The sequence below is a fragment of the Toxotes jaculatrix genome, chromosome 8 (genome assembly GCF_017976425.1).
Source record: "Toxotes jaculatrix isolate fToxJac2 chromosome 8, fToxJac2.pri, whole genome shotgun sequence".
Classification (NCBI taxonomy): domain Eukaryota; kingdom Metazoa; phylum Chordata; class Actinopteri; family Toxotidae; genus Toxotes; species Toxotes jaculatrix.
The window spans coordinates 15537631-15564938 of record NC_054401.1 but is presented as its reverse complement, the minus strand read 5'-3'; the positions used below and the strand labels follow the sequence as shown (position 1 = coordinate 15564938).

The following is a 27308-nucleotide window of genomic DNA, read 5'->3' as shown; positions in this document are numbered from 1 at the left end:
CTTTAAAACTACCTTCATGGCTGCTGATCCTGATCGAGGATCAGTGGCACCACAATTTAGCAGAAACATAATGCATTAACTATGCAAAATGCTAAATGCATTGCAGGATAAGCCAAGTATTATTCTCTTTTTTTCCTATAGTCAACACACCCCACTAAAAGTCCAAAACCAACAATCCATTGGGCCATTTCTTACTACTTTCTCTACCCAGTCTGTGGCACTCAGACCAATTGTTCCTATGGAAGATGTGATACTTTAAAAGCAGGTCACAAACACATAGTTTCATTTCTGAAAATGGCAAATTATCTTTAATTCTCTTAAAAAGCTGGACGCTCTAGTTTTTAGCAAAACTTACTAGACCGGGAGGAAACGGTGGATATGTATATAATTTTGTCTACAGTGCATGATGGACTGATAAATCCAAATAAACTACACTGTGTGTGTATGTGTGTGTATGTGTGTGTAGGCGTGTGCGCGTGCATTTGTTATAATGAGGGAACATGTCACCTGGTGAAACAGTGTGTCACATTAATGTGTTTCTAATGGTTTTTGTACAACAATGGAGCCCTACAAAAGGCATACATTTTATCAGAATTTGGTTACATAAGCAATACCTGTTAGTGGGATAAAATTATTGTTGGTTTTGGTCCTTTCGTGGGATTTGTTCACATTTTAAGGAACAATCTGAACATTCATTTGAGGTTAGAGCAGATCAGTCCTCTAGGCTCTACATAAACACATGGTATTCAAACATTGTCTTGGGGATTCATAATGTGACTATATTACATAATGACACGACAAACCTGTCATGCTTCTATAGATGGCCTAGATGCTAGTTTCACATCACCAAGGTGACCTCTTCCTGAACCGGAGTATTGTGAAACAGCCCACCACAGCCTTAGCCAAGCTTCCTGCAGCTAGCTAGTTCCACTCCATGCTGAGTCTGTGTGCAGCTGGCTAAGATCACTTTGGATTAGCAATGACAGCCCTAGTCCAAGCCGGCCCAGTAAGACCCACACACTGTTCTGCCAAGACTTGAGATGGGCAAACAATCCCAGCTGAACAAGTTACAGACTTCACTTCCAACCAGTGTCTAGCATCATCCTCTCTCTATGTGTGCACAGCTTCAGAAAATTTCAGTCTAATCTACCCATAAATCATTTCAAATGGAGATGGAAGCAAAATCATCCATCTCGCTGTTTCCTTATAGGGGGATCGGTTGCCAGACTTGTGGTAGATGATCTTACTCTGTTGGTTTCTCTCTGTATTAGTGTTTCTTGAACTTGTGCTGGATCAAACAATGACAGATACGAGCATTTCTCACTGAGCCTCTGGCACCCAGTACGGCTATAATGATGCTGAGTCCCAGCCTGGAAACATTCATGAAGCCTCGCTCTCTATCACAGTCCGCCATAGTGCAACAAACTGTCTATTCACAACTATGAACTGGTCACAAGACTTACTACAGCAGCTGTATGTGTCTGTGTATCATGATAGCTGTCTTTCTGTCTGTTTTTCAGCTCTGTGCCTGAAGCAGATCTGATATGAGCACATCCAAATGATGAACAGTCAAAGTAATGAGACACAAATGTGATAAGATTTTCTTTTTTTATCTAAAGCCGGTGTACTGTTATCAGTACCAGGAACCGTGTCAGTCATGTTCCATGAGCTGGACTCGTGATTTAACAATCAAACAAAGGTGTGGATAAGGTACACTCCTTGCTTTGACACAAGCTGTGTTTCATATCAGGTCAAATTTAGTTTTCATGAACACTGCTGTTCACAGGATGAAATTGACCGTGACTTTCTTGTTCCCTCATGTCATCGTTTGGTCGGAAACTGTCAATTCAGGACAAAGCCACGGGAAAAAGCTAGACAAGGGAGTCAAGGCAAAACACTGAGGGACAACATCAATCATTAAACTGTCCTGCGTGTGTGTCTGTGTGTGTGTGTGTGTACACTCATACTGCACAGTGTAACGAGACTAAGAGTTTGAGGCCATGCTAGGTGCTTTGTGAGGCTCTATTTAGGGACTGTGGTGCTTTGAGCTGATACTAAGCAGGTATAATATTTACCATGTTGACTTAGTATCAGCTTAGTTTAGCATGATAGCCTGCTGACATTTGCTAGCTGTCAAAATGTCATTCATTTTGCAAGTTTTTGGTCATAAACCAAAGTGAAATCGACAAATTCGATTTTCGATCTGATCATGGGGCTCAATGATATTTAAGGGATCACTGGAGATCAACAGGTGAATATCTCTGTATATTTGTACCAAATTTCATGAGATATTTCAGTCAGTCAATTGGTGGACCGACCGACAGAACGACATGCTGGTGGCATGGCTAAAAAAGCTCTCAGGCCGAGCGCTGTGTCTGTAGAAGAGGCAGAAAGACAGAGAACGAGTCTTGTATGTCACAACCTCGAGTTCTTTCCCCCAGAACAGCAGTTTCTCAGAGGACCCTGGGACCGCCGCTCCAACCAACCCTTCGTTCACTGACACCAGCTACACTGCCAGCTGGCAGCCTCAGTGTACAGCTGTGCCAGGGACACTGACACACACACACACACACACACACACACACACAGTATACAATGACAAACAGGGAAACACACAGCAAGAGCACCCTGAAGAGTATGTCCAGACACAAACTATTAATCTCTCAAGGTGTTGACGTTAGTGTTTCTTTTTATGGTTCTTCAGAACAGCACAACGTTACAGCGTGTACTTCTTCACAAACAGCAAAACTCAAAATTCTGTAGCGTATTTTCCTCATAGTTCAGTGGGGGGGCTGAAATTCCAGGCATTGGTGCCATGCTTCACCTACTGAGCCTCTATTCATTGCTGGGAGCGTGAGCCAGCGAACACCACCGGGGTTATGGGGCCTTTCTTTATATATGGTAGGTCAAAGAGTACAGCACATTAACAACACTGGCAGGGTTAGCGGTACAATTTCCTGATACAATTAATGGGCAGGACATGGTAATGTTATAAGGTTCATCATTCCCTGTGCAGCTCAAAGGGCACTGTATTACTGGAGCAACAAAAATCGGTCACGTGTTCAGTTCTAAAAACAGTTTAGCAAAAGAGTGTCCTGCAGAATCTAGAGTCTACAATGCTTCAGGCTAAAATGTTAATGTTATATACGTGAGGAGCAGCAGTGTGCATGGAGAGGGCTGTGAATGTGTGGATGCCTTTGTTAGGCCGTGCATGCTGCAGTGGAGCTGAAACTGTATGTAAAGCCGGTCTGCAGGGAGGGAGAGTCACATGTGTGATCATTAACCTGCTGCAAACATGATTACAACACTCACTTTCCCCATTTAATGTGTCATGTCCTGTCATGTTGTGGGCCACAAAAATCATGTTACTACAGGATTTACTTGATTGCAAATCTGATAGTTAGCTTGCAGATAATCTTGACATAAAAACAGCAGCTTCCCTCAAACAATGGGTGACCTGCAGCACATCCAGGGTCAGCGAGGGATCCGGGATAGTGGGCCGGCCGAACGACCTACCTCAGCTGTTCTCCGGTGACGAGCACCTCGGCCAGCCGCTCTAGCTCCGCAGCCTTCTTCTGCATGGTGTTCCCGATCCCGTCCATCTCTCTGCTAAACAGCCACACACATACACATCATCCTACACTGGTAAAATGCTCCAGTCTTGCATTACATGTAAATGAGTAAATAAAAGGCTGTGCAGCAAAGTGTAGCTTTTTTAAAGCTGACAAACAAACAGAGGGGAGCGAGTGGACTGAATAACAAAGGCCACGCGGTGATGATTTCAGAGAATAAACAGCGCACTAATTCAATTTTCTTTTTTGCTTACCCTTCAAGCACCATGGAGAGCGAAAATATGAGCTATTATCAGTTATTCCTTTTGATGAATAAGGACAATTATTCCATCTCGGGAACAAACACCAGGCGGCCAGAAGTCACAGCCCAGCCTCAGAACGCCAGCAGCTCCATTAACAGCAGCCCACTTTTAATTCCTCGAAAACCTCCACCGGCTCCAAATATCTGGACACACACAAACACACACACGCATTCATGCATACATGCATGAAGTTTAGTTTATGAATTCCTCTATTTATCGGCTGCTCTTTGGATGCAGCGTTTGTGAAAAGAGCGCGCTCCCCCTCTCAGTGACTCTCTGAGCGCTGGGTCTGTTTGTTTGTCACTGACACGCCACACGGGCTGAGTGCACGTTTTTCTCCACGGCGCAGCCAGTACCCATCCACAAGGCCCCCGCATTGGGAGGACTCGTTTGTCGTCACTGGGGGAGTTAACCGGAGGGGCGGGGGCACATGGGTTGCGTTCGATTCATACACCGTCGGGTAGCGGAAAAATTAGAGACCGGGGCGGGAAATGGGCGGGACATTAAATTTGATCCATTATAATGCGTTTTATTTTGTAAAACACAGAACATGCAGTTACAACAAATAGCCAGTGTAAAATGTATTGACATGAGTGAAATTAGTTTGATTTAAACAAATAAAATGAAAAAAGGTGCAGTTTCTATGAAATCATTTTTTTTTGTGAGCAGGATCAGTTTTTGACGAGCTTCAGATCTACACCACAAGTACCAGAATTTTCCAGTGAGCAAACATCAGCAAAATGAGAGTTATCAGTGAGAGCTCACCTGCCTTAATCTCCTTCCTACAGTGCAAGTGTTGTGTGCTATATACCCAGTGAAGGGGGGGGGGGGGGGGGGGGGGGGGGGGGGTATGAAACATCCTGTAACAACATTCACTGAGGTGGCCTCATGTTGTGCAACTATAGACCTCAAGTCTATCACAGCTGCACTGATCCCTTGACCTAATTTCACTTTTGACAGCTGAATACAACTTTCAGTCTCTTTTACAGTTATAATTAGAGTTACCTATCTTACAGTATGAATCCCACACTTTGATCTTTGAAAAAAACTGTCTAGTAGCTCCCTGGCCCATCCAACAAAGCTAATGGAAATCGGCTCATAGGTTACTAAACTCTCCTGATAACATGTGGGCATAATGTAGGTGCTCATCAACAAGAACACAGAAGTGCCTCCAGACATGCGTGCAGGCACCTACATGTGTTGCTCAATTTATCAAATATGTAACAAAATGAGTTGAAACAAGTCGAGAGCATGGATTTGTGTGTTATTTCAGTGTAAAAGTACTAAAACTGAAAATAATAAAACAACAACAAAAAAAAAAAAAAGAAAACGGGTCAGGACAGGCAGATGTTAACAATATCATAAATACACACAGTAAATATGTTACTGACATAATGTAGAAAAAGTCTGTAGAAATCACAAAGGAGTTTGTTGATAAAAAAGCAGACCCAGTGCAGGAGAGAAATCTGAATTCAGTGCATAACCATAGTCTGTACAAGTAGCATTTATCTCATGAAGTAACTGACACATTAGACATTCACATGTGAAACAGACAAGCTTCTGTATCTTATGTGAAGATAAATCCAACGCTTCCATCCAGGGTAGGTGAAGTCATCTGGTTTTTCATTGGCTACTTTGCTAAGTATGTATGTGTGTGAATGTGATCTGCAGAGTAATGGTCTTTTGTGAATGTTCTCATAACCAATAGCTTATGACCCTTATATTTATTTATGTAAGCCCACCTACTATATGCCTGTATGCTAGCAAGAAGCAAATGAGCACCCAAATTATTAAAATCCATCATAGGCATAATGGGACCTTGATTAAACCAATGCATCATCTGACTTGTACACACTTTCTAATTCACTTCACTGATCACTTCGTCTTTAGGTTTATGTCCATGCTGACACACAGGCAGCTAAATTCCCCTAAACACTCTGCACATTAACCTCAGCAAGTGAAGTTACAGCCAGTATCCATTAGTTGAACACACAAAACAGCTGGGACATCATCGCTGACTGCAGTGGAGGAATCAGTGCATTTATTGCATTATTACTTTTTTTTATTATATAATTGTGGAAGGCGCTATACAAATAAAATTGAATTGAAATTGAATTGAATTATTATTGTTCACTGATTTAATCACTCCTTCACATCTGATTATGTGTACACTGACGATGTTTGTAAGAAAGGCCCACTGATCTAGTTATGAAACATTCTACTTATGTAACTCATATTTTTCTTGTAAGAGTGGTCAGAAATAGGCATTATTACATAAACATACAGATACATTAGCCAATTCATTTGTTGATACCACACACTGTTTTTCAGTCCCTGTAGATGTACAGTCCATGGTGGATCTCAAGGCCGACAGTGACATCTGCTGGTGCGTGGCATCATTGTGAGCAACTACCTCGATTTCTTTTTTATCGTCTTTTTTTCTTAATTTTTACAATGTGGCTTTGAGAATGCCAGTCCATTATTATTATTATTATTATTATTATTATTATTATTATTATTATTATTATTATTATTATTATTATTATTATTGTTATTGTTATTGTTATTATTATTATTTAATTTGTCACATTCTTTTATACACCTTTCTGGTGATATTGACAGTTAATACTATTGTTGAAATTAATACACTTTCAAAACCGTACTCTTTATTATATTATCTACAGAAACAAACATTTCCATGTGAGAAATCGATTATTGTTGAATTGGAGTCTACGGAGCCGGAGAATTTAAGACACTTCCGCATTGTCTTCATTTTTCAGACCCTAAGTCGACGTCCATTTTTAATACAGTATATACATAGAACCTACACAACCTACAACAACATTTTTTCAAACATACACTCAGTGTATGTGTGAAACATACAGACACCAAGTGTTGAGTGGTGTCGTTCAAGAGTAGTATCTGGCTGTATGACTTCTAGGGGCCAGTGGCGCAATGGATAACGCGTCTGACTACGGATCAGAAGATTCTAGGTTCGACTCCTGGCTGGCTCGAAACTTTTTGTCTGTCAAACATTTTGAGCCGATCGTGTTGCTTGTCATTACTGAAGACTCTACTAACATTTGACCAGTCTAATGTCGCCCAACTTCGACTGCTGGATCAATCACAACTGGTATCACTGCCACGAATGGCGGCGGTAACTGACACGTTATAAGGCTATAGTTTTGGCAAGTTCATTGTCAATCACTCGTCTCGAAAATTTTATATTATTAAATCAAGTTCAGTTATTACGGTTTACCTACATTGGTAGCGAGCCAACAAGCTAGCAGGCTACGAAAAGTTCTATCTGATTTTCAAACAAACTTAAGTAACAAATAGCTAAGTCAGGAATAGCTTTCCATTGATCACCAGCCAGCTGATATATAAATTGGCTTTATTTTAGGCTGCCGATAACAGTTAGCCTAACACTGACATTAACTAATCATTAATACAAGATGGAAATGGAAATGGAAAGACTTTTATAAGTAAGTTGGTCTATTGCAATGCATTTATTAAATACTTCTTTACAACAATCATACAGAACATATGTATATGTTTGCTCTTCATCTTAATGTTCAGTTGGCTATGAAACAGGGACCTCAAATGACAAAGTATTAAGTTAGTAAACTGAAGACATGAATAACATTTGGATGGCAAAGGTGGGCAATCAACACTGTACTTCCCACTGCAAATCAAATTAGTATCGAAGGGGTTTTGCACAAAAGTCAAAAAGAAAAAAAGGTAAATGAATATAGGCCTACATTATATATCTTTTTTTTAATTTACAATGTTTGAAGATGTAACAAAATACATAACCTCTTCATAGGTGCATAGAAAACTCACACATCTATCTCTAAGTGCTTAGAACAGGCTGCATGTGACAATGACTGTTTATTCACTTCAGAACAGTATAACCTGGCTACTCTCAGCATTCTTGCTCAGACTTAGTTAAAAGAAAAAGGTGTAAAAATGTTTTTAGCTTGAATTTATAAAGGTATGGCAACCTGGAGGATAATGACATTGTTTATAATTTCTGTGAAATGGTTATTATTAGATATAACTTATTGCATACCAGTATTTGCATAAGAAAAATGAACAACAATGTTGGCTCTGTGTGCAGGTCAACGTACTGGAAAATGAACACCTTGTATGTAGAGGTAATTGATTAAAATAAAATTCACCAGTCAAAACCACTTTGTATCTCTCTGATGTATAAAATACACACCAACTGTTATTATTGCCTGTAGAAAGCGCTGTCCTCCCTCTAGAGTGGAGGAACAGTAAGCATCCAAAACAAAAGCAGTTACTGATTACATGAAGCAGAGTGTCATATGACTGAACCATTACTTTCTATAACATCTGAGTGAGCAGCGGATTATCTTTCTGACTAAAACATTAGGTACCTGTGATTTGAGTGGAGTTGACCTATGCATAATTTTTGTAAATGATCATCACTAGTAGATCCGACAGACGATTTACAGATAAATTCTGAACTGTAATTTCACAGTCGAAGTGTGAATGTGAAGTTGAAGGCACACTGTATCACAAACAAATTGACTATAAGATATTTACACAGCCAATGCAACTGATATTTACATAAAAGTAATGATATGGCAACACTTCTGCAAACTCAGTATGTAGCAGGTACAGCACAGTGCTTTCCTGCATTCCAAGTTGGGCTTTGGTGTATTACAATACTTCATTCCTGCGTCATAAAATTTTCAGATTCTGCATAATGCAGACTTCATTAGCATTCCTGTCAAAATACATATCAAACCACTGTATGATTTGAGGCATTAAATCAATCAATCCTCTACAACAAGAACAGTACATGACCATTACTGCTGTTCAAGTCACGCTTTGGCAGTTCCTTCTTACATCCACTAGGTGTCTCCCTTCACCAACAGCAGTGTTAGTAGGAGGAGGCAGTGATGGATGAGGAGCAGCCAGGCTCAATGTGCTTCAGGTGGCAAGAGTGGCAGAGAAGGTGGCCGTTCAGAGGGTAGCAGCGGTGACCCTCCTCGTCATTCAGCTCCATCTTACAGTCCTGGAAAACACAGAGGATGAGAAGGATGAGAGGAATGCAGCCACTGAATGAGCCTGAACTAACAGAATAAAGAGTAATTAGTCTGATTTCTGCTCTACATTGACCTCATTTCCATCCAGTCAGAGAATGGACAGCAATAATTGACTCAGAAGTGCAGAAATACAGGCATTTACAAGGGTTTTATCTCTACATTTACACAAAGATTTAAACTTCTCATCATTAGCACATCTCCAGTTGATCAAAGATTCCTTTATCTGCCATATGGCTTCCAGTTTCAAGAAAGAAATCTGTTTACAAAGACAAAATTCTCATGTGTAGATGCTCCTCTGAACAACTTGAAAGATTAACAGAAAAAACACCAGGAGGACACAGCCATTCAATAGTTAAACACTACTTTAACAGGCAGTTGCTCCTCACGGCCCACTGCGTTTCATTTACATGAAGTGAAAGAACAGCAGCTGTCAATCAGCCTTTGGCAAAAAAAAGAAAAAAAAAGAAAGAAGAGGCACTTGACTAAAACGATGAGATAGTGATGATGAGGTGTCACATACCTGCTCTCCTCAGCATGTAATTATCACCAAGACTGTAATTAAGATTGGGGATCTACTCATTATGATTTCTCTTAATGAGCCATTCAGGGGGCCCAAGGCTTGGTGCGACTAAACATGCATGTTCTCAGTTATGAAACAGCGAATTAAGACATGTTTCTACTCACCTCACAGTGATAGCATTCCACATGATAGTCTTTGTCCATGGATACAACTCGAATGGTTTCATCAGAGCCCTGGAAAGAAATCCAAAACACAGCTGAAGTCAATCTCGCCAGAAGACACTCCGCTGTCTTATTCCGTTCAACTTCTCAGTCTGACAAAAGCTTCAAAAGATCAATAAAAAGCATGAGCACGCTGCCAAGACCTGAGTTTTCTGTACTTTAAAATGCTCCTCTGCATTACAATCATCCCCTGGAGCACAAACCCACTCTGTTGCTGTATTATCAATAGGGTCTCATTATATTTTATGAATTTATTGTTGAAAAGAAGAACTCAGGACCTTTGTGACAAAATAAGTTACAAATCCTACTGACATGCATGGATGCAGACACAAAATATAGCCAATGGGAGTCAAAGATTGCAGCAAATTCTTTACAAATATGTACAAAGATATTGTATCTTTATCTGAACATTTTTAAGTGTGCTCTTTGTCCTCCTGACACTCCATGTCCACAGAGACAGGAGTTGTTTTTCTTTCAGTATCTTTTTTTGTTACAATAACACAGTATCAGCCTGAGAGGGAACTTTGCTGAACATCCGTACAACAGCATAAATGAACAAGACAGACTAAGTCCCCTACCCCAACAAACACACACACACACGCACACACAGACAGACAGTACCTCTCCTCTAAATACCGGCTTCATTGCTTACTAAAGGGGGAGGGCAAGGGACATTCCAACAAAGTCAGCTCTAATTTTGGACATTTCTTTGCTTTTGCCAGCATGTCCTGCATGAGTGTGTGAAATATACTTCTCCTTACACCCCCCCCCCCCCCCCCCCGTTCTTCCTTTATACCACTTCAAATCACGCCACAGAGATATTAGGCTTCACACTGTGGTGACCTGTAATGAAGTGAAGTGGGTAATATGGCTGTACTGAACTATGTGCTATTTCCACAGCTAAACTGAGTTTGGGTCATAGGTGAGTAAGCATGAGGAGATAAGGATTTATAATCTGCTGAGTTCATGCTGTCTGAAGGTCCACGGGTAAATGTGAACAGCTTCTAGATGATTCATTTCAGACCATGCTGAAATTCATGTTGAGAAGAAACCTGAATCAGTTCAAAAGTTATCGATCTTTTTTAAGGATTAAGATCTCATGTTTGGTAAAATTGTACTTATAACTTATTTAGACATATAACAACAATAATAATATTTAATTATTATCCAATCCACAACACAGGCTGGTGTTATCTTACCTCTGAGGGCAGGATGGGCTGATTACAGGCTGCACATTTAGGGGCCAGGACCCTAGAAGAGTGAGATGGATGAATTAAAATTCAATTTATCGAAACACTGTAATGGTAACAGTTCATATCTGATGTCCCTCACTCAACCTTAAACTCATTTAGCCTCCACCTTCTTTTTCTCCTGACTGACTAGATTGAAGATCCTGATTTGACTCAGGAGATGCCAGGTTTGCAGATGTGCTGGCTTTCCCTCACACACGTGATTCCCCAAATCCAAAACGGAGTAGAAAAACAAAAAGCAAAAAGAATTCATTATTTCCACACACATGGCTGGCACCTGGATGTCTGAGGGAATAACAAAGGGCCTCTCAGTGTGGATGGGCATGACTGTGGCTAAAAGTCAAACACATACTGTATACACAATAAGGTTTGTCTGATTTAATCAGCGTAGAGAACATGTGGGAGCTGCCAGACAGTGATCGGCCATGTGCTTGGCTGTGCAGTACAAGCTGTCCCAGCAGAGAGAAGAAAGGCTGTTAAGTGTGGAGCTGCTGTAGAAGTTGAGGCACTACAGGTGCTACTGTTGATAATTCACTTTTAAATGAAGTCTCTAAAAGTGGCTAAGAGGCACAACATCAATTTTCCTCACACACACAAAACCTTGATTTTTCAATCAGACGTTATAAGCTCTGTATTTGTCTTTCCAGAGCATGTTAGTGTTGAGTTTAGGCGAGAGGAGCTGTGGCTGCACGCCAATCCTCGCACCTCTAACTGGACAGTGATCCTTTCTCTCTCCCCCCTCCTCTCCTTTCATCCCTGACTACACTTCTCATGTGTCTGCCACACGTGTCAGAGAGAAACTCTGTCAACTTGCGCAGGCCTTCTCAACCTGATCCTGCAGTAGCAAAGGAAAGTTAAGGGGCTGCGCTGTGATTTCACTTGGAATATGAAACAGAGACTTTTTCCCCGGTGTCATGCTAAACTAATTTAACAGAGATAAATTCAGGTCATGCGCTCATCATGTTACTCTGAACTACTGAGTAACAAGTGACGCTCACCTGTGGTAGTCTTTGACACAGTAGATCTTATTTTCAGTGTCCACAGTGAAGGGCACTCCATCAAGGCTCTCGTTACAGACAACACAGCGGAAACAGCCGGGGTGGTAGGACTTCCCGAGGGCCTGCAGGATCTATGAAGAAAGAAACGAGTGAAGAATATCAGGAAATCAATGCTCTGTTTCATTCTGCTATTTAAATTTCCTCACTATTTGCACCCCAAATAATTCAAATAGTCTTCGCTTCTAGACTAGATTCACTCAAGGACAAAGCTAAAAAATAAGCTCACCAGGAGCAGAAAGTAATCACACCTAAAAAGAAAACTGAAAGAAAACCACAGGAATTCAATGAAAATACAGTGTCTTCTCTGGCATATGTACATAACATATAAAAAATGTTCTCAGTGATCATCCCATCTGTTGTGAGATACAGCATATTAAATATGCAGATGTGACGATAAGGCAGAGCAGTAAAAACCAAGACATCCTCATCTCTGTCTGCTGGATGGAGAACATCTATCATGTCAAGAAAATTCCTTCAAATGTTGCGACACTTCCTGACTTGATCACATGTTTTATATGTCTGTTTTTACCCAGACAGTGTGTGTGTGTGTGAGTGTGTGCATGTGTATGTACGTGTATGAGAGAGCGAGAGATGCACATACAGAGCTAATGCTTCCTCCTGAGTCTTTAACCAGATGTGCCCACAGAAAGTTCATTTAGGATGAAGTAACACTAAGTTTCTGCTGACATCACCTGGCTCTGACCCACGCTCACAAATACCCACACAAAACTACACACAACTGGAGAGAAGTAACAGACACTCACCATGTCCATAATCAGATGCCCACATGCGTTGCACTTGTCCGCAGACTGCTGGAAACCAGAGTACTTTAACAGACAGAGAAAAGACGACAGTGATGTCATTGGAATTTGGTTCTTCAGTGGATGACTGAAACCTCTGACTCTCTGCTTCAGACTGAGCACTAAACAACTCCACTGCGTCTCCCAGGCATAATCCCAAATAGTCTATGTGGTTTAGCATGTGTAGTTGTACTAAAATTCCTCCTTGAAACAACTTAAAATCACCACTTTCCCTCTTCGAGAGTAAAATCTCCATAGTCTATAATTAAAAAATCAAAACACCAAACACAGATTGTGTGTGGAATTTGTTACAAAAGACAGCAAACAAGGCCTTTAGCAGTGAATATGGTGTGGGTCCTGAGACTGGCATTTAACCGATAACGTATTTGATTAAATTAGCTCAGTATTATTATTCGTTATTATGTATGAGCAGTGTCAGTGCAGAATCGCCACACTAAAAGGCCGAGCAGAAGAGCAGACGTAACTAGACAATTTCCCTTTGGGAAATCGCGAGAGTGGTGCATTGCACTGCTAGTAATGTTGTGTGCTTCGCAAAACCCAGTATTGACACTATTGTGTGTGTGTGTCTGAATGTGTTTGTGTGCCTCTGTCAATATTGTGCGGTGCTTCTGCACCGCACAATATTGACTGTGTGTGTGTGTGTGTGTATGTGTGTCAGTCTGTCTGTGTGTGTCTGTGTTTGTGTTTGTCTGTGTGTGCCTGAGTGGATCTGTGTCAATACTGGGCTGTGCTTCGCACAACCCAGTATTGACTATTGTGTGTGTGTGTGTGTGTATGAGTCTGTGCGGGTGTCTGTGTTTGAGTGCCTCTGTCCTGTGTGCCTCTGTCAATATTGTGCGGTGCTGGCGCACCGCACAATATTGACTTTGTGTGTGTCAGTCTATCTATGTGTGTGTCTGTGTTTGTGTGTGTCTGTGTCTGTGTGTGCCTGAGTGGGTCTGTGTCAATACTGGGTTGTGCTTCGCACAACCCAGTATTGACTATTGTGTGTGTGTGTGAGTCTGTGTGTGTGTGTGTGTGTGTGTGTGTGTTTGTGTGCCTCTGTCAATATTGTGCGGTGCTGGCGCACCGCACAATATTGACTGTGTGTATGTGTGTGTGTGTCTGTGTCTTTGTCAAAAGGGGGCTGTGCTACGCACAGCCCCCTTTTGACCCCTATAGTTCTGCTATAGTTTTAATTACAAAGACAGAGAGACATAGAGTTGTTACAGGGGGAGAGAGAGCCACAGCTCTTGCAGTCACGGTTGCCATGGGGATGAGCTTTCCCGCCGCTGAGGCAGCTCACAGGTGCTCTGACGAGCTCATTTTCGGCCGAATCGGGCCTGCCGAACAACTGCTATCCATGGAAAAACAAAACATGGTATCGCTAAACAAACGGCACCGTCAAAGAGAGAAGACTTTAAGGAAGACCTGAATCTATTTTTTATGGTCCTACTGTCTAAAATGTGGATTTTACAGCAAGTTTCAAAAAAGGGGATTTTCTGCTTTTCTCCAAAAATCCTCTGCTCGATTAACATTGGAGTCAATGGAGCAGTTGAGAGCTCCTCTTGTCGCTAAAAGGCACGCCAAAGAAAAACCGTAAATCCTACAGGAAAAGTGAACACATTGTGAGAGAGAGGACAAGTGTGGCTACAAGTGTGGAGAATTTCACTGCTCTAGAGTAAAATTTGTGGCCGTAGTCATCGTGTAAATAAAAAATTTCAGAGAGTTCTTTTAAAGCCTCTCCACTCTAACCTCCCACTCTAGCCCGGAACATTCCGCAATACACACTCATTGTAAACCCTGATTTTTTCCAAATTCACTGCTGATCAATTAGGGCTCACAGTTCAAAAACTACACAACTTTTGAAAAAGTTGAATACACCCCGAATACACGAGACTTGTGTCTACATTTTACAGTTTGAATGGTGTTTCTAGGTGAAAGTATGCCAGAGGAGATACTGTTTGAAAAAGGGGAGAATTTGCGACTTTTTTGAAAATTTCCCAGCCATTCTCTATGGGAAAATTTCGGCCGGTTTTTCGCGAATTTCTTCGCGAAACGTGAATATTCTGGAGATTAAAATACAAGCATACCGAGTTAGATCGAGCCGCACGTTTTGATGTATCATTTGTTAGTATGCGCTCAACGGTGTGGGACGAGTTACGAACCGAAAATCGTCCGGAAGAAGAAGAAGAAAAAGAAGAACCGGGAGAACAATAGTGTGCATGCTTTGCATTGCACACTAGGTACCTCTATAGCTTTGCTATAGAGGTGCCTAGTGTGCATGCAAAGCAATGCACCACTAATTAACAGCACATGGAGGGAGCAGAGCCAGAGCAAATTTAATTCAGTATAAATTTTGACTTTAATTGAGCAACTAAAAGCTTTTGGTGAAAGGACGATTAGATAAGGTTTTATACCAAGAGGGCTCCCGTGGTAAACACGCACAGAGCTACTGATAGTGTAAATAAAAGGATGAGCTGGGAAAGTATTTGCAGAAAAACAAAAAATGGGTGGATTTCCTGTGAAAACACAATGTTCACACTGGCGGCAAAATGCATACTCAAAATTACAACAAATTTTACCAGGGGGTTTCAACTGTCCTTCATGTACATCCTATCATTTGTGCAAAGGACATGCAGACATACTGCACTGGTGTGAACGGCCTGCCTGCCCTCCACCCTATAAACCATAGCAAAGCAGCTTCTCCAGTTACTGACCTCCTTCCAGTCCCACCCAGGGGAGGAAACTGATACGAATCGGTACATTAGACGCTAGAAACTGGGCCACAAGGTGAAAGCCTCTAACCTAAATTGTGTATTTAAGTTGATATTTGACATTTTGTAGGTTGCATTTAAGTAAGAAACCTTAATGAACCTACTTATGGTGATTTAAAGCGATGATTCCTTGTTGATCACAATCACAGAAAGATTTGTAAAACTTTAGACAACAGAGATGTGGACTGGGTGAAATCACAAAAAAAACTTAGAAGACCACATATGTCAGTAGATGTTCTAAGTATTGATCGTGTATTGACTGCTCACCAGGAAGTCCTCTTCACAGAAAACCTTCCCTCCGACATAGTAGAAAGCCTTCCCTCTTAGCTTTCGACCTGCAAAAACAGATTTTTTATCATTTTGCGTGAGCAGTACAAAGGCAGGATCTGCACCTGGAACTCTCACACACTGCCTGTCCGAAAGAAAAAAAGCTTTTTGTCATTATTGAGGTACAATAAGTAGATTAAGGCAGACTAGAAAAGGTAAGCCAGTGATATGATGATGAAACGTCTTAGTGGAAAATCTTGCAAAGCCATGAGCCCGGTCTCAGAAAATAGTTACAGCACTAATGCATAAAGACCATGGTGATTAATTACAGTCATTCGAAGGTAATGGACCCTCTTGCAATATTCATTATATCCTGCAGAATCCCAGGCAGATAAATCAAATAAAAGGATCTATGGTGTGCTGGTGTCTTAATATAATATTGCTGGGACACAGAGCAGGCTGCAGTGGGACAAGGAACACATCTGGATCAAACACGTGGGGAAAATGCTGATTAAATTCAATTACTGGACAGGTGCAACAGATTAAACACTCTACTCTATTAGATTTCATGGCAACCACAGGCCAAGATCTACAACGACTTGATATTCCTCTTCTTTGTTCCTTTCCACATGCTGCATGTGCTTCCTGTCTGTCTGTGTGCTTTAATCGTTCTATGGTCTGGATCTGGCTTATTATAGCAGCACACACTCACATACACACACACACACACACACACACACACACACACACACACACACACACACACACACAGCAAAACCTCCTTGCTCACTTCACATAGCTATTCTTGCCCAGGTCCCACAGGAAGAGGGAACATTCCTCACATTTTCTGAGTGGGGAGGTGAGGGAGGGGACAGCAGGGAGGAGGAGGGGTTAACCTTGGTGAACAGGAGCCCTCTTTATCTCCCATCTCATGCTCTGTTTACCTGATTACTTGCATCCAGATAGACTCACAGTCATTTAGCCACTTGGAAACACAGCTCATGCTGTTATTCTTCAGACAGCAGAGAGCTCAGTATTAAGCCACAAAGGGCAATGTTGCAAGTTACTGAGCAGGACTGCTTTATGGAAACACTGGATTTTTTTGTGGGGATTTTTTCCTCCATGTGATGAAGTACTTAGATTGAGTGAGTATTTAATAACGAGTTTGAATTTTCTGTTGAATATGAAGATAACAACAAAGGAAAAAAAAAAGAAAAAAGAAAAAGCTATCCCATGATTCATCCTTTTAAATAAATGGCACATGAAATTCTCTGAACCAGTTTTTCACAATTACATTACCTTACTGTAATAGAATAATTATGGTCATATAGCAACCAAGGTCTAGCCAAAGCTCGCACAATAAATACCTTAAGAGGAGACAAGTCATTTTGATCAGGCCAAGGTGTTGAACGGGTCTTGGGTAATTACTGACAGATAGTCTTGGAACCGTGTCCCTTAAGGAAAAAGGGAAGGATGAAGGGGATGAAAGTGAGATATGGGCCATTCCTCTTCTTTGCATTCCTGTCTTTTTTTCTGAGTTAGTTAGAGAGGGAAGGCTTTGAGCTTTGCAGAAAGATAAGAGCTTAATTAAAGTCAGGAGTCAGGGCTGTTTGAAAAGCAGAAAGAAGTGTGACTATTGCACTTTCATAAAAATGTAAAACACCTGAGGGACAGAACAAAACACACAGCCATTTTCTAATTAAAACATTCTTTGAATTCCCTTATGTTATCCCATTCAGAAAATAAGCAATTCACAATGACCCTGCCATGACTTCCTAATCGAGCCTTAGCCCTGCTCTTTTCTGTGAGTAAATTACTCAAGTTAGACATCTCAGTAAAAGAGCCATTTCTCTTTTTTAGCAATTTCACATTTGTAGACTGTTTACTCTGACATTCATTCTCATCTAAAGTCATTTGCTGCCCTGCCAAAGAAATCCATGTATGTTTGACTGACAAAGTAAAAATCTTCTGTGCACTTTCAGGAATTCTTCCCAGTAGTCTGAATGCATTTCTTTGACTGTGAGCAGCACCTGGGACATTTGGTCAAGGCCCGGACATTCTACCCACCAGATGTTAACATACCAGTGGATTCAGGACCAATCAGATCCTTGTTTAAGCTCTCCAAAGACTGTGGACTGCGGAATTACCAAAATGCTTAATACAGTTGCCAGGAAGACGCAAACAGTTGTGAAGTCATTTCTACCTGCATTTCATTTTACATATAAATATACTGGAGGCAAATATGAGAGGATTTCACATAAGGAAAGGCAATTGTTTTCTTTTTCCTTCTATTTTCTTCCATTTTTCAGAAACCTGTTAGCTACTGTGTAACCCAGTTCCAACAAAGAGGACTTAATCTCTAACTGGAATTGGGTTTAACTGTGAACTGTTTGTAAACAGTTAATGATTAGCCTGAAAGGAAGCTCCCTGCAGCAAAGCACTGAATCCCAGAAACATGGAATGTTCTAGCCACCTGCCTCTCAGTCACCTTGGAGGAACTGGTGGAGTATGGGCATGGAAGGAAGTTCACAGTCATAAAGACTTGTTATGCAACTCCAGATGTTTTGGAGGAAGATGAAAAGGGATGCCTAATATTAATGCACTGCATATTTGGCTTCATCATGTTGTCTACTATGTGGGCACAAGCATAAATACATAAGTAGATGTATGTATCAGTGTACCCCTGCATGCTGGCTGCATGTGGTGCGTGGTGTGTTCCCACTGAATGGTCACTCTGTGCCATACTGTACTTCCATCTCTTTGTACCCAGATGACATAACAGCACCCAGTGTCCTCCTGGAGCCCGACCTACTGAGGGGCCCTATGCCTGCATCCCTCCCCAGCAGAGATGCTTTTCCTTGGGGCCACTCACGGCAAACACAACCCTTATGCCCTCACATGGAGCAAGGTATGAGAGGTATGTGGTTTGTTGGCCCCCCTCCCCACTTTAGACATCAGTTTCACTCTGAACCACACACACACACACACACACACACAGAACAGAAGATGAGTAAAACAAAACACAGAGATGTTAATCATAAATTTGGGGGGTGTAACCAGCAAGGTCAAAGGTGATGCAGAATGATGGCCCTAAGTAGAGGTCACCACTGTGCCATAAACACTCCACATACCCACCATTATTGGGACAGAGATTTTAATTGGTTAGAGTGGACAGCCAGGTCATCATTCAGCTATATACATGTACTGCTATCCAGCCAGGAAGCTACAGGTGAGTCATACATTGGACAGTGCAGTCAGGCTGATGAACCTCACCTCATGTCTGACTGTAACTAATTGGTCAGGTAAACTGTCTGAACTGACAAAGTAAAACCAAAAACGGGCCCAGCACTGAATGAGTAGTCCACTGACACATGTTTAACTGATACACAATACACAGGTCAGAACGACAATCTCCACCAGGCAGTTCACTCTGGAGTGATGAAAACTTTCTGTAACTTGACCTGTATTATCTTTTATGTTCGAGGAGCATCTCATCAGACATATAATGGTTGGCTGTAATCTGTTGTAACTTGCTTATTCTGTCTGAAAAATTTAAACAGTTTCTGCCTCAGGGAATTAAACCACAAATAACAAAAAGATATTGTTTTTGACAATGTTGTAAAAGTTGTATATATCATTAATGGTGCCATGCAATACATGCTGAAAAGTCCCACCTCACTTAACCATGATCTGTGGATTTAAAAGCATCTTTTTCAAGCTCTGCACAGGATTTGGATACAATTTAAAAACAGAGTGTAGACTATGAATTTATACTACAAACTATTCAGTTGACTGAGGTTTTGCATGTGTGTTTTGCTGTGTGTCTTTGTGTGGGCTGGAGGAGTGACTGGCACACCCAGAAACCAAACACCAGCAGAACAGGACAGTAATCCCTAAATAATTGTGTGTTTTTGCTTGGGGCAGTGAATAACTGAAGAAGAGGGTACAACTTTCATTTAAGAGGACAGGGTCTTTGGCAGCCTATTAGTCAGGAGGTGACATGATCTTTACATGTGAATCAACCAAGGAAGAAAGATGAAAGTGCCTGAATGGACTTAGTGAAGGTATGCTGTGTATGTGTGTGTACTTACTACAGGCACTGCAGGTGAAGCAGCTGTCATGGTAGAGGCTTCCCATCGCCTGGCAGGCCTGGTTGGCTCCATAAACTGCCTTGTTACACTTAGCACAGGCTCCTGCAACACAACAGAGAATATCACTGAGTCAGGAAAGTCGCATATTTAAGTAATCTGTCATTCATTCAGTTAGATTGATACAATTCATTTATTTACTTACTTAACACTTGTAAGTACTGATGTAGTCACACACTATATCAACACATGCTCAATCACAGAATATTTCTAAGACACAAATAAAGTCCGATACAACGTTTAATCATACTTAAACACTCTAGGTTTCACAATTAGATCATTGTCAAAAAGAGTTGTGGAGGCTCTGATCCAGATTAGACCATACAAACACAAAGGAGACGGAGAAAAAAAAATTTGAATAAGTCAGGAAACCGGTTAGCAGGCTGTATCACTGAAAGGGGAAATATATGCCTATTTGCTTATTTGACTTGGCTCAGGGACTGAGAAGTCTGTTAATAAAGACTTGATAAAAATCAAAGTGTTTCAACACTAACAACACACACAATCAGTGTGGCTTTATATTAAGACATCGGGGTCTACTTAATATCCATCCATTCACTCATCCAAGACAAACAGATTTATAACAGATGTGCAGAGAAAATAAATATTAAAAAGGAACGGAAATAAAAGCCTAAAGTAAGGGTTTTCTTTCTCTCATGTGTTGGGTGAGGAATACCTTTAACAGTTCATGCTATATTATATATTGATCAACACTGTGATCAATATATAACTACTTTTTTAAAATTTGGACCTACTTAGGGTGCAACACTGCTTTCCTTGACACCTCACATGAAAATTTTATATTTAGTTGTTCCACTCCCCTGTCAATCTCCGCCTCTCCCCCTGGGCATGAACTGTATGACATGGCGTGATATGACAACTGACATATGGACTGTGACAAGTGACAACCCCCATCACTGCTGACCGTAATGGGTAGTCAGCTAGCTGTTAAATCAATCAGATACGGTATGATATGACCATCCAATCATGAAGTATTAAGTTAAAGTCACAGCAACTGAAAGGTCAACAGCATTAATGGAGGTTGAAAGCAAGAACATGAGTTTCTCTTTTAGCGCTGAGGATGTGTGTGCATGTGCATGAGGTTAGTTGTGTGTGTATGTTTTTATAGAAAAACTCCCTGGAGACAGAGAAGTAGAGCTCAGCAGAAGAACCCAGCCCGGCCCAGCCCAGCCCGGGCCCAGCCCTGGTCCTCCTCGAACACTGACAAAGAAACTTCTGTTTCCACTTTATTCAACACACATCACGAGGCTGCCTCCTCCAAAAATGCACACGGCTACATTTTTATAACTTTCTTCAAACGTTTCTCCTCAAAGACAGTCAGTAACACAATATACAATTGGGCTATATATAATTCAGCTAAAGCCTCTCCTAATACCACAACAGAGGACACATCATCAGGGGCCCCAGCGGCTGGAAAAAAGATTTAGAGATAATAGAGGGATATTATTAGAAAGCAAAAGAATGCTGCTCTTATGTAAGCTATTTTGTTTACATGAAAACACAATAAAGTAGTCATGCCCTCAAACTACTGAAATGAATGTGTAAAGGTCCTTTAAATCATATTCTTTCCAAGCTTTTCTTCTATAAATGTTTACTGCAAACAGTTCATGTCTGAGAACAAACAACTTAGGGGGAATAAGATTCATTATACATTCAGCACAGTACAGTACAGTACATGGTACTTTTCAGGGTCTGACACTGGGCCAAGGACATTTTTCCTTTAAATTTTTATAACTTTGATTTGTATGCCCCACAAAAACAAAAATGTTGTAAAAGTTCATTCTTTCTTCTCTTCTCCCATTTGTAACCAAAAATGCCTCATTTTTGTAGCAACTTCCTCGCCTGTTGGGCCACTACAAATTCGCTTTTGGCCACAGTCCCATATTCCAAAACAGTGTGATTATTCTAGGGGCCTGACTGCTGGCTGCAAGTGGGGGGAGGGGAAGCAAAACATGGAGCCAAAACTTCGCCCCTCGTAACACCCCCTCTCACCTTTCCATGCTGTCAAAACTCCCAGTAGATGGCTGTTTGCTGGCCAAAATGCCAACAACTAAAAACTAAACCTTTGTCACACACTGTAGCAGTTGCTGACTCACCCATCTAGCCCCAAGATCTCAGATTCATCTATTACACATCCACCGAATGATAAAACAGTGACTTTAATAGAACACCACCATATCCTTCACTAAAATGTATGAAAAACATTTAACAGATGAACGCATCACCACCTCCCTATCAGATGAGCTCAACTGTTTATCCATTACTTCAATCTATGCAACAGACTCAGTCTACCTATTATACCCTGTAGCTTATGGTAGTAGTTCTAGTAGCATTGTCACTTCACCACTGAGCCCAAAGTATTCAAATTTTAAAGTATAAATTCAAAGGTCTGAGCAATGAAAGGTAAATTTTCACACTGAAGACAGGACTACATTCCACCTATAACACGTCCATCACGTGAAATCACTTTACAAGTAGCACAACTATGCATATCACAATCTCATTCAGAAAAACCATGCTGTGTCACCTATGGCATCATTGTCTTTCTCATAGCACATAACACACAGACACCACACCCAAAAAGACACAGCATATTAAATTTAAGTATAAAACCGCAGGCCATATATTCACAGACGAAAAGCCATGGAGACATGCGTTAGAGGATATCACATTCACACAAACACACACAAAAGTTAGCCCTCAAAGCGCGCCAAAGCAGAAGCCAAGAATCCCTGGGAAGAGTTAAGATGAAGCTTTCCATTCACAGCCAGATGGGATAAATTAATCCTCCATCTTAACACAACACTAAATGCTCCACTGAATGTGTGTGTGTGTGTGTGTGTGTGTGTGAAAGTCAGGGGAAGGGGGGAACACTAGGATGCCCCACCACTTCTCCCCTCTTGGATGAACTTGTCTATAAATCTCACATCCTCTCAGGCTCTTGTGGCCAAGGACAAAGAAGTATCCACAAACTTGTCCCTAAATCTCCCCGTTTGTCTACTCATCCATTTAGCTACACCGCAGGCACCTCTAAACTTGTGTGGGACTCCCCTCCCCTTTTTATCTTAAGACCTCATTTTTAAAATTCCTTGCTAACTTCCTTCAGACATTCCTCAGTGTTCCCCCGGTGCAGCCGTTTGGCACTGGACTCATTTTCCCAGAACCTCCAGCTGCAGTTATGCCAATCAGCACTCAGTGTACAGTTGGGAACTCTGATGGATCCAAGCCCTATGTGTAAACACAGCTCACTAGAACAGTTAAATACAGCCATGGCACTGGTAGAGATTTTTTTAAAAGAAAAAGAACATTATATATTGTCCTAATGCACACAAAAAATGTTAACCTCAAACATTCAAAAAATAAATAGGATTAACAAAAGTGACCACACACTAAAAGTGCTCAAAAGTTTGAGGAATGTATACGTCTTTTTCAGATTTTCTATGCAGAATTATGGAGACACTAAAGTTTTGTGAAGACAGCTAGCCTACACAAGTTTTTTTCTGGCATAAAACAGTGACTCAGAGGATGAGCCATGTTCTGGTGGAAAACTCCTCACAGGAACCGTGTGTGGGCTATGTGAGAATGTGTGTGTGAATAAAGACATATACGGTGTTGGTTTAAAACATACACTTCTGCTGATTGCACACTGTGCTCTCCCACACATCTGTAATATTCACGTTGTTGTTCTATTTATGAGCCTTGTCGTGACAGTGACGTACGCCAGAACATCTTCCCTTACACACCAATATAAGCACACGGGGGCTGAGGAAGGCTGTGAATTACAATCGTGACATTCCAACAGGAAATTCCTCCAGTGAGGAGGCGAGGGTGGGCAGTGTGTGTGTGTGTGTGAGAGAGAGAGAGTTTGTGTGTACTGGGGGTGCTTTGTGGCTTCGAACCCAGCATCACTCATCTCACGCTCTTTTCCCTCCTACTATCTTTCGTTCCTGAAGCGGGACATCCCGTTTTCATGAATGGCCTTGGCTCCAAACACCTGGTCAAAACATGAGTGCCAGCATACTCTGTAACAAAGACACTCCTGGAAGTACAAACCATATCGTGCCTATATACCATATCTGCATTTGTCAACTGGTATCACATCAAAGCATGTGTTTTTTTCTATGTTGCATTAATGACAGAGCTTCTATGGTGGAGATACAGCAGCTAATGTACGGCAGGCACTAATGTGAGAGATAGTATTCTGCTTATGATGGGAAGCCACGGGTTACTTGTTCCTAATGTGGCCCCAAAAACCAGAACTAACAGTCACAGATGATGTTATTCAGTATCGCTTTCCTTGTTCGCATGTGTTCATCACATGCACAAGCATGCATGGCATGCTCACAAAAAGAGTAATGAGAAATGTGCAAGCACAGGTCTGCAGCGATGACATCATATGGGAAACAGTGAATGCTTCTGTCAGTCACTCAATAGTGGAAAAGATATCAAAACAATTGCAGATTTAATGAAGCACAGACCAGACCAAAGTGATGAAACTCTAGCTAATGAGTTAAGTTATTAATGTTAACTCAGTAGTAACACGTTAAATTTCTGGGAGGAGATAAGAGGTCAGCATACTTCTTTCTGTCCTTAGCCCCACCTTTTACCGCTCAAATGTTTGTTGCAGCTGCCAAGAAGGCAGACAATGAATCATTTCAAAAAACACATGAAACAAATTGGAAAATTATTCTGAATTCCACAGAAGAAAAGAGAAAGACCTCCAGCAGTGTCTGTAGTTTAACTATTTTATCAGCAAAGACCATGGTTAATGCCATCAAACAAAGACAGGGATGTCCTCCTGATTAGACCACACATAAATATTGTGTGTCCATCTCTGTCTAAGGGAAAGACAGAAAACAAAGCTGACAAAGGGTGACAGTGTGTGTGTGTGTGTGTGTGTGTAAATACGAAATCAAAAACAAGTGGTTTAATGTTCTGAAGTGTGGGTGGGTGGTTCTGTCATTCAGTGGGCCTTACAGTAGAGGTCTACCTGACAGAAGCCTCCTTGTTGGTGCTGGTAGTCTAGAAAGTCTTACCAAAGTAGTCTGCCTTTGGTTGGGCATCCATCTCTTTTTCCAGCCGTTTAGTGAGAGCTTCTAATTTTATTTCAGCCGCTGAAGGCCCCTGTTCAGGGGTTTGCGTGATGAGAGACTGGCAGAGTAGCTGGACAGGCTTGGGGGAACATGGGACGTCCGCTCCAGTATTGGCGGCTTGTCCACAGCCAGGTATTTGGCTCTGACCTTGACCCTGACTGCTGCTTTTGGAGACACTGCCATGGCTCAAGGCAGCGGGTGTCAACTGGGCTTTGGGTTGAGGTGTTTCAGAAGGTGCAGGAAGGGTAGGGGAAGCTGCCACAGGACCATTATGGTTAGTAGAAGGTCTTGAAGTTGGAGAAGGTGGTGCATAATGGGCTGCGGGCTGTATGGAGGGCTGCTGCACATGGAAATCTGCTCCTCCAGTGAAGGCACTCAGTGGCAGAGCAGGGATGAGGTCTGGTTTTGCTGATCCAGAAGGCTCTCCAGCCCATCCCCTGGCTGGCCCAGAAGTGGAAGGTGGACTCCTGTTTACAGAAGAGGTGACAGCCGGACTCTGCTGGGATGGAAGGCTGTTGACGGCGGGAGGTGCAGGAAGGCGCTGGGGCTGCTGCTGAGACACACTGCTGCTTCCAGACCCTGACAATGATGGAGAAAGCTGGCTCTCTCTGGATGGGGCCCAAGCAGTCGGTTGGCTGACCGGGTGACGAGCATGTGTGGGCGCGCTGTGAGACGCGTTTCCTGGGCTGGGGGGAGTAGGGGTGTTGTGCTGGTATGAATGTGACTCTAAGCGCTCCTTATTATCGTAACTGTTTCCGTAGCCATATGCCCTGCCGGCTGGAAGTTCAGACTGAATGCCTGCGTGGTGTTTCTGGCCGTCAAACTGTGCGTACTGGCTCCCGGCCGTGGTGCCCGGAACAGGGCCAGAGAGTATCGGGGGCTTCGCAGCCGCTTCACCCGACTGTCTGTAACTATTGATGGGCGGTCTGTCTTTGGTGTAATATGTGCTGTTGTGACCTCCATTCATTTTTATAGCCTGGTTGTTTTTTGCCATCTCCTCTTGCTGTTTCTGCATGTGTATTTTAGTCATTTTAGAGGCAAAAACTCTTCTTGTCTCTTCAAAGTCGGGGTTATTTCCTGCATCCCTTCTCATTCGAAATAAACCATCTCTGGATGCTTCATACATGTTAAGGTCCTCAATAAACTTACTCGCCTCTAATCCTAAATCCTCGTATTTATCCATTTTGAAGATACTTTGTGTGTCTGCTTCAACAAAGTTAAGTTACAAGTAATTATGCTAAAGCCTAGCTAAATCACAACAGTCTGTAAAAGAGTGATAACGTTACTTCCAGAGTGAATGATTAGCTTACAGTCCAGCAGCTCGTAATCTTGACAGGAGACGAGAGGTCCGGACCCAGAGTGAAACTTTTCTGTTATATCCAACTTTCCCGTCCTTTAAATCGTCCGGGGTTAATGAATAAAAGTTTAAAACTCCACGTCCTCCTCGATGAAAGCGTCCGTCCGTCCAGCTCAGCTCTGCCCCTAACAAGCCTCCGTCTGTCTGGTTATAAATGTGAGCAGATCCCAGATCCGATAGCCTGGACGACCCCACAAACCGCCCCCACCTCCCGCTTTACAGTCCCAGCGGGGAACCTTCATTCAAAAGCCTCTCCTCCTCACCTATGTCAATAAAAACTACTTTAAAGTACTTAAAATAGCCGATATGTCGTTTATGTCGCGACGGTTGTGTGATAAAAGTAGCCGACCGTAGACGACAAGACCGTGGGATAACCGTCGGCGCGCGGAGCCGTACGTGGCCACCGGTCGACAGTTGGGACTGAAAACATGGAACAGTTTGTTTTTAAAGGCGCAGTGCTCGAATCAAGCGACAAGTAGAAGTAGATCTGAGGGCAGCGCTGGGCTCATAAATCATATAGTAACGTTATAAATAACTATCTGTGTCTTGGTTTAAAATAGCGGAACGTGGGGAGGCGGAGAGACAGAACAGTTAAAAAAAGAGGCCCTTACATCCTGTATCATCTTTAAAAAAAAATTGAGTTCAAGGTGACTCATTAGCCTCACTTTGAGTCACCACAACAAACTTTAGCGTTTGAGTATCATTTGCATTGCTGCTGTACTGTAGTCAGCTACATTTCAGGAGTTTTTATTCTACTTTTCATTTCACTTTATGTCAGTCACAGTTGTTTACTTCATTATTAACATATACAGCGCTTAACGTCAACTCCACCTCCACCAGCATT

The 27308-nt window shown here is 41.9% G+C and overlaps 2 protein-coding genes and 1 non-coding gene across 4 annotated transcripts in view; 1 reads left to right on the top strand and 2 right to left on the bottom strand.

Moving 5' to 3' along the window:
- deptor (DEP domain containing MTOR-interacting protein) overlaps nt 1-4175 on the bottom strand; it is a 45340-nt gene extending 41165 nt beyond the window's left edge. For both annotated transcript variants that reach the window (XR_005894501.1, XM_041045336.1), the window contains exons 1-2: nt 3827-4175; nt 3517-3609 (exon numbers count right to left, since the gene is read on the bottom strand). Coding sequence is in view for 1 of the 2 variants with exons in the window: in XM_041045336.1 (XP_040901270.1) it covers nt 3517-3609; nt 3827-3840 (107 nt within the window). In the remaining variant the exon portion in view is untranslated. The remainder of the gene's footprint in view (nt 1-3516; nt 3610-3826) is intronic.
- A 2640-nt stretch (nt 4176-6815) lies between these two features.
- trnar-acg lies at nt 6816-6888 on the top strand. Its single transcript has one exon. It is a non-coding gene; the product is annotated as a tRNA-Arg (tRNA).
- Nucleotides 6889-7336: 448 nt separating this feature from the next.
- LOC121185888 (Wilms tumor protein 1-interacting protein) lies at nt 7337-26948 on the bottom strand. The gene is made up of 8 exons (XM_041044384.1): nt 25051-26948; nt 19937-20038; nt 15846-15913; nt 12766-12828; nt 11942-12072; nt 10893-10944; nt 9637-9705; nt 7337-8921 (listed from the first exon to the last, which is right to left on the bottom strand). Exons 1-8 carry the CDS (start codon nt 26288-26290, stop codon nt 8787-8789), a joined length of 1860 nt encoding a protein of 619 aa, XP_040900318.1. The 5' UTR covers nt 26291-26948; the 3' UTR covers nt 7337-8786.
- Nucleotides 26949-27308: the final 360 nt, after the last annotated feature.